At 28.6% G+C, this 8349-nt stretch overlaps 1 protein-coding gene across 1 annotated transcript; it reads left to right on the top strand.

Annotated features, from left to right (window-relative positions):
- Positions 1–7343: 7343 nt before the first annotated feature.
- On the top strand, positions 7344–8049 carry LOC146885775 (uncharacterized). The gene is made up of 2 exons (XM_085675088.1): positions 7344–7574; positions 7655–8049. Exons 1-2 carry the CDS (start codon positions 7344–7346, stop codon positions 8045–8047), a joined length of 624 nt encoding a protein of 207 aa, XP_085531214.1. The 3' UTR covers positions 8048–8049.
- Positions 8050–8349: the final 300 nt, after the last annotated feature.

The following is an 8349-nucleotide window of genomic DNA, read 5'->3' as shown; positions in this document are numbered from 1 at the left end:
AGTTTTTGGTAGTCTGGGAACAACTATGAACTTATGTTTGTTTTGGGGAGCTCCACTTGGTGTCACGGTGAGATGCTGTGGCAAAATTATTCCCACGTGTGGACTATCAGGTGGTGGCCTATAGTCAGAGGGGCGAGTAGACACTCGTGCAGCAAAGATCGATCAATGATCTCACCTAAAGGGTATAGAAATGTTAGACGTCTAAAGCCTGTGTTAGAAATGGAGAACTAATGATAAAAGAGAAAATACTAACCTGGGTTATAACATTGGGATGATGTTCTTATTTTGATATTTGTTTGGTTTATTTAAATGAGCTCACCCTATTTGTGTGTGTGTGGCGATGATCATGTAACTTGTTACATGGGAGTCGATGTTGATCGAGGTGAGCATGCAGATATGTAGAGACAGAGTGGGGATCACGACGGGACTATTTACTCAGTTTTATTATAGCTTTTCTTTTGTAATTTTTATGGTTTGGTTTTGTAATAACTAAACAGTGCGATTTTAATTACTATGGAAGCGACGTTGAAGTTTTAATTTTCTTGCGTTTTTGGGAAATTACGAGAATAAATGCGATGTTTTATAAATCTTATTTCTTATTTTTTTTAATAAGTAATTTTCGGCTAAGACGTTACACTATGTCTCTAAGAAGTGTAGTACCCTCCACCTCTCTCATGAGGTTTGCCACTATACCCTTCTCCCATTCAAACCACTCTCTTCTCCATTGTAAGTTCCACACCAAATTTTCTCCATTCCAATATATGGCCTCCCCTAACTTTGCTTTCTTTAAGATTGAATTTGTATATAACCTCGTATACTTTTCTTTTAGGGGGATTTCACCTAGCCATATATCACCTCAAAAATTGATTTTATTACTTGTCCCTCTATTCTATCTTATACTTCTATGAAACCAATTTTCCTTATATGTACCCTCCCCCACATATTTTCCTAATATCTCTCCACCACCATGAGTCATGATTACAAACTTTTTTGTCATCTAAGGTTCCCCAAGACCCATATTTGGAGAGCACAATATCTTTCCAAAGTCTAGGTTCTTCCTTACCTAACCTCCATTTCCATTTTCCTAACAAGGCTATGTTGAACTTGTCCTAGTCTTTTACTCTTGACCCACTATCTTCCTTAGTTCCACATATACACTCCCACCTAACCCATGCGATCTTCCTACCTTCGTGGCCCCATCCCCATAAGAACCCCCTCTATAATTTTCTAATAATGTTCCCCACACTAACAAACATTTTGAGAAGGAATGGTAGAAATTACATATTTTATTAACATTACCCTTCCTACAAAGGATAAATGTCTTCCTTTCCATTTAGACAGTGTCTTTATTATATTTATTATCATATCATTCCAAAAACCTTTCTTTTATGATTTGCCACCACCTTGATTCCTCTGTATACAAAAGGTATAATCATAGTCTTACAATTCAACATTATAGAAAATCTTTCAACCATTCTATTATGCATGCCAGTACTTCCTAGCTTGATCTTATGAAAATTAAATTTTAGTCAGAAGCTAATTCAAAACATCTAAGAATACTCTTTATGACCACTATGTTTTGAGTTTCAGGTGAGTAAACAAATATTATATCCTCCGCAAACTGTAGAATGTTAGTTGGTATTTGCTTCTTACCCACCCTTATTCCTTCTAGTAACCCTTTATACTTAACTTGTCTAACTACTTCTGCTAACCCTTCAACAACTATGAGAAATAAAAAAAATGAGCTAGTGCATCCCCTACCTAAGGCCTTTTGTAGGGGAAATTGCTCTGTTGGTCTACCATTGACGAAAACTGAAATGGTTGATGATTCTAAACAACCCCTTATCCATTTTATCCATTTATCACAAAAACCCAATGTAACCATCATGTATAAGAGAAATTCTCAATTAACTGAATCATATGCTTTCTTAAAACTAACCTTTATAATGGTGCACTTACCCTTTCTTCTCCTAACTTGATCTATGACTTTGTTAACTAGCATCACACTTGATACTATTAAAGATATTAGGAGATGAAATCTAGTAACCATATTAAAAAATTCTCAGAATTCAGTTGCTTTCATCATCAGTTGCAAATATGAAGAGATTAAACACAACTCAAATGAGTAATATTTTATGATGGTGAATATCATAGCCTTACACATTTACTTGTAGGTTCTAACCATTTCCAACCTTTTGAAACCATTCCTCAATATTGTGTTAATTTTTGTTGTATTGAATAAGAGTGCATACATTGCAAACATATTGTATTATTAGACATGTTTTTCCAAAAAACTTCAAGAGAAAAATAAAATAAAAAATTAAAGCTCAAACCAATTTATATAAAAGTTAAGAACTAAGAATTTAGAGAAATTTTGAGAGTATTTCTAGAAATTAATGTAGGTGTAAAGTAATTTTACCTTAATTTCTTTATACATTTCTCTTTTACAAGTGTTTCGAGTTTTTCCAAATACTCTAACATATAGTAATCATTTATATATTGAGGAAAGGACAAAGGACTTTTTATTATGAGGCCAGTTCAATTTTTTGGGAACTTATATTGAAAATGTTGATTTAGACTTTCGCAGCATTAATATGCTTAATAAAAATTGATTAAGTTAATAAAAAACTCAACATAGTTTGAAGTTTACATACTAAACGATATAAAAAACATAAATCATATTTTCTCCTAATCTCTTCTATGTTTATGGAAACTTCACTAACAAAACAAGGAGAAATTTTACAAACGATATTTGAAAAATGAATTTTACAGCTTTCACGCTTCAACCTACTTTTCCTCCTGTATACTTTACTTGTTTTCACGCTTATAAACTAAATTATAAGAATGTGATACATTAGCTTCAATGAAAAATAGAGGGCAAAATTTGGAATGCTATAATGCTATAACTCATTTATTTGAAGAATTTAAAAATCTTTCAATGAAAATATGATATTTAGATGAGAAAATTAAAAGGAAATTTTAATTAAAAAATTTAAAGAACGTATTTCAAATAACTAAAATAGTAGAATTTGAAATTCATTAAAAAAAGAAAAAGAAGAAAATTGAAATTCTCGAAGTTGTGAAATTGTAATTGTTTAGGACAAAAAAAATTTGCATGTCCAAAAAGTCAAGTTGGGTTGAATAGAAGGTCGAGTCGAGCTAGCCCAAGCCGAAGGTCAAACCGGGTTAACCCTATCCGAAAGGTTGAGCTGGGTCGGTCCCATTCGAAAGATCGAGTCGGGTCGGCCCCATCCGAAAGGTCAAGCTACTCTGGTCCAGGCTGAAGGTCAAACCATGTTAAGTAAGTCGAAGGTTGAGCCAGATCAGCTCTGGTCGGACCAAAGGTCAAGCCTAGCTGACCTGGGATGGGCCAAAGATCGAGTCAGACTGAAGGTCGACTTGAACCAAAAGTCAAGACGACTCGTACCGAATTGAAGATCGAGCTAAGTTAAGTTAGACTTAAAGATAGTGTTGAGTTCACCATAAAATAGAAATTCAAGTATTTATCCAAACAAGGAATTGAAATTTAAAATATTTCAATTACTTAAGAAATCAAGAGAATTCAATTGCAAGTAATTTAATTACTAGACATTTTAATTTCTTATAATTGTTAAAATCCCTCATCCAAACACAATATAAAAGTCGGTTTGACCAACTCTAAACCAATATTAAAATAATAATATATTCTAGAGTGGGTTAAGCCCATCTAACATGAAACAATTTTGAATATAAAAAATAAGTTACATAAGAATTTAAATAAATAAAAATACTAGAGGTGTAGCAAAGACGTGCATAATTTAAAAATATATTCCCAATAAATATAAAGTGAAGGCTAAACCAACACTAATATCAAGGGTTAAATATGTTTTTGTCCTTCAACTTTTAGTGAAAATTAGAATGAGTCTCTCTTGAAAACCTTGACCCAACTGAATCCCTCAACTCTGTAAATGTGTAGATTTAGTTTTTTTAACCAAATTTCATTAAGTTTATTTGATGTTTCAAACACGTTTCTCAGCTAACATTGAACCGAACATGTGTCAAACAGTTTCACTGCTTGTAAGGATGATTTCATCAACATATACTATCAAGTAGACACATTCAATCCTCGAGTGACGATAAAAGACTAAATGATCTACCTCACACTGAGTCATACTAAATGTTGAACAACATTGCAAAATTTGCCAAACCAGTACTATTTTAGACCATATAAAGATTTGCAAAAGCATGGTGGACTCATAACCCACAAATTCCTAGGATTGGAACCCGTGGCTCTGTTACCACATTAAATATAATAAAAATGGGTTTGGGATTAATCTTCCTCGTGTAGAAAATAAACAAAAGGTGTTGGGTTTATAATAAAAGAAATATTAGCAAAACCCAAATACACATGAATAATAATAATAATACCACTATAATAATATCTTGTGATAATAATAATAACAATAATAACAATAATAATAATAACAATAACAACAACAATAATAACAATAACAATCACAATAACAATAATAACAATAACAATAGTAATAATAACAATAACAATAATAATAACAATAACATCAACAACAACAACAATAATTATAATAACAATAATAACAACAATAATAAAAAAAATAACAATAATGATAATAATAATAATAATAACAATAATAATATAGATAAAAATAAGATATCTAATGAAATTATCTTAAGATAGCACGTATGAAGCTGTCATCGTGCCATGTGGTAATGACAGAGTGATGTGATATTGACAATGATACATGTCACTTCTTTGTAAGATGTCATTTTCATTTTCTCAATTTGGTCCCTTTATTTTAATTTTTGTCTCAATGTAGTCCCAATTTTGTAAAAATTGAGCAATTTTGTCCCTCTCCAGATTGAAATCAATTTTAATTTCTATATAAATGTACACAAATATTTCTATCAAAATTGATATTTCAAGTAAATATTTTTAGCAAAATTAAGTTTATTTAATTAATATTTTACATTGAACTTTATTTAAAATTGTTTTAAAGTTGTTAATAGAAAATAAAGTTAATAGAAAAAAATCCATAAATTATATTGATATTTTATTATATTGTACTTTAATATTATTTTTTTATTTGAATTTATATTTTAAATAATTGTATATTTTTAAAATGTGTAAAGTTCAATAATTTGTACACAAATGTTTGAATTGGTTTAAAAATAACAATTATAAAAATTTTAAAAATAATTTTAACTAGTTCATGTAAAAATAAAAAACACATAAATTTAAAATTAGAAAACAATTTTAAGTAAAGTTGAATGTGAAAAACAAATTTAAATAAAATTAGTTATGTTAAAAATATATAATAAAAATATTTGTATAACATTTATATAAAAATTAATTTTTGTTTCAATTTGGAGAGAGAGGAAATAACACTATTTCTACAAAAATAGAGACTAAATTGAGACAAAAATTAGAATACAAGGACTAAATTGAGAATGAGAAAATGACACTTGGCATAATACTGTCACGTGACATTATCACTGCCACATCACTTTGTCACTGCCATGTGGCAAATTTTTATTTTTTATAAAAATTCAAAAAATAAATAAAATTTAAAAAAAAATTAAAAAATCCAGGAACTGACACATGACATCCCATTTAATACTGTTACTGTACCACTAACGGAAATGACTAAATTGAGATCAAATTTCCAAAAACAGGGACATAATTGAGATAAAAAAAATAGAAGGACCAAATTGAAATTTTCCTATGAAAATAAGGACCAAAGACATAATTAAACCGATAAATTTTATAAATTAAGTTATGACATAGCTTATGGCAACCTAATTACACCGTGTCACAACAATGTTTTCTTTAGTTTTCAATTTTTTAATAATACTATACGGGAAGATGATTTTTTTTTATTAGATTAATGAAAACAACAATTATAGGAGAAACATGGACTTCTAAAATCATAAATGAAAAAAATAAAAATAAAACGTCTTTAACACGCTACAGTTTAATATATATATATATATATATATATATATATATATAGATATATAATATAATGAAAAATATAGTATAATGAATGAATAAACATTTATAAAATTTAAATAATTGTGTTGTACACTTTTCTACCCAATTAGATAAGTTATTTTATGTTGGGTCCTTTAAAATTATTAACTAGGAGACTACTTCTTGTTCCGTTGTATTTAGGTGTGGGTAAAATGAATTCAACTTTATTTTGTAATAATTAATCCATAAAAACTGCATTCTTTTATGTAAATATTAAACTCAACCATGTAATAATGCAATTTACAAAAACTAAATTCTTGGTCTTAATACACGGTCCTTTTCTAAAATTGTTGAATGATTTAATTTTAATGTCCTTAATTGAAGCATGATTTTATAAAATGTAGAAGACTAATAACAAAAGACTATTATAAGCGTTTCGTTTATTATTCATTTTAAGAATAAAATAATACCAATGACATTACTTAAACTATTATAATTACAACTTTTACGTGTAATCTAATTTTAAAAGAATAATAATTACGACTTTTAAGTGTAGTCTAATTTTAAAAGAATAATAACGTTATGTCTAAACTCACAAATTTATTGAAGTAGTGTATTTAAATATTTTGTTTTCTTTAAATAACAAGAAGATCATTGTTATTAAATCATTTTTAATCTCATTACCACTACAAGAAAATATCTCATTCATAAATAACCAATTACAAAGATAAAAAATTGTTAATTATTATAATGAACAATTTAGATACCAACACAAAATTGGTTAGTGTAATGGCTAACAATTTTTTTGTCACTAAAATTTGTTGTTAATAAGATATTTTGTTGTTGTAATGTATATGATTAAAACCCAAATTCATAATATTTGTACATAAAAATAGAATAAAAAGATATACATTTATTTTATGAATATTTAAAGGCCTATTGATCATTTTTGAGGGGTAGATAAGCATACTCTTAGTAAATTTGTTTAAACTAATTCCTAACATTTAGAATAAGAAGCAAAAAATATTTTTAAACCATTATTATCCAATCACCATAAAGAATAATAAATCATCATAAACCGTTATTTGTAAAATAGTAGATACGTTATAAATTTGTTAACAAAATGAGCATAAAACTAATAAGAGTGAACGTACTTGTAATGGTTTGAAGGAATTTAATTTGGTTTGATTATGAAACATCAACTAGTGAATAATTATGAACGTTAGAGAAGACTTTTATTAGGAAGTTAAATTGGCCAGAAGAGAAGATTGATTGGTATGAATTAAGAAAAATTAATGAAGTTTTGGCACTATAAATTAAGATGATTAGAGTATCATTTTCCATGAATTTCACAATGAGTTATTTGAAAGTTACATTCGTCTTTTCCCTCTTCTTTTATGGTTCGGTAATAGGATTTGATTATTGGACCATCGCACAAACTTGGCCAGCAGGTTTTTGTACCCATAATGTTTGTGATGCCACAAAACCGAAACCGTTAAAGTTTACTATACATGGTTTATGGCCATCTAATTACACCACGCATCAACCAGCGTTTTGCTTAAGTTCTAACCTAAATCCTACTTTGGTAAGCTTTCTATTTCTTAATAATATTATTTTGACATTATATTCATAAAATGACTTTTTCTTTTTTTTTTCTTTTATTAGATTCATGGAATAGTTCTTAAACTTAATCAAGATTGGCCAAGTTATAATTCAAACAATAGTCACTTCTGGAATTATGAATGGAAGAAACATGGAACGTGTTCTCACATGTCAGAATTGGATTATTTCACACACACGTTAGATATATATACAAGGAACGATCTCCAACAAATACTCAAACATGCAAATATATTACATGGCAACACTTACGATATTCAACATTTCATCACAGCCATACATACATCACAAGTTGGTGCTGAACCACAACTAATATGTACAAAGGGGGACTTAATTGAAATAAGGCTATGTTTGAACAAAAACCCTGTCCCGGAGTACATCAAGTGTCCTCCACCTCCACCAAAGACAGCTTGTCCTGCTAATGTAAGCTTTGTCTAAAATATCATATAATTAATGAATAAACAATTACAAAATTTAAACAATTGTGTTTTCTACTTTTCTACACACTTTTCCACACAATTAGACTACTTATTTTATGTTTTTATGTTGGGTCGTTAAAATTTCTAACTAGCTAAACTAAAGAGGCTACTTCTTGTTCTTTTGTATTTAGATATGACTAAAATAAAGTCAACTACACAAAGCTCTTCAACTGTACTAATTAATTCATAAAAATTGCATTTTTATAAAAAATTAAACTTAACCATGTCATAATGTGTAAAGGAAACAAATAAAAGAAATTC

This window comes from Vigna unguiculata, chromosome 6 (genome assembly GCF_037176805.1).
Source record: "Vigna unguiculata cultivar grain cowpea cultivar isolate G323 ecotype 2 chromosome 6, ASM3717680v1, whole genome shotgun sequence".
NCBI lineage: Eukaryota > Viridiplantae > Streptophyta > Magnoliopsida > Fabales > Fabaceae > Vigna > Vigna unguiculata.
Note: the sequence above shows the minus strand (reverse complement) of the source record. Positions and strands in the feature narration are given on the sequence as shown.

What these genes read in the sequence shown, in the direction of transcription:
- LOC146885775 (XM_085675088.1), top strand. Translation starts at nt 7,344, where the DNA reads ATGAGTTATTTGAAAGTTACATTCGTCTTTTCCCTCTTCTTTTATGGT. An exon ending in CTAACCTAAATCCTACTTTG is followed by an intron (nt 7,575 to 7,654) that starts GTAAGCTTTCTA and finishes TTCTTTTATTAG; the next exon opens with ATTCATGGAATAGTTCTTAA.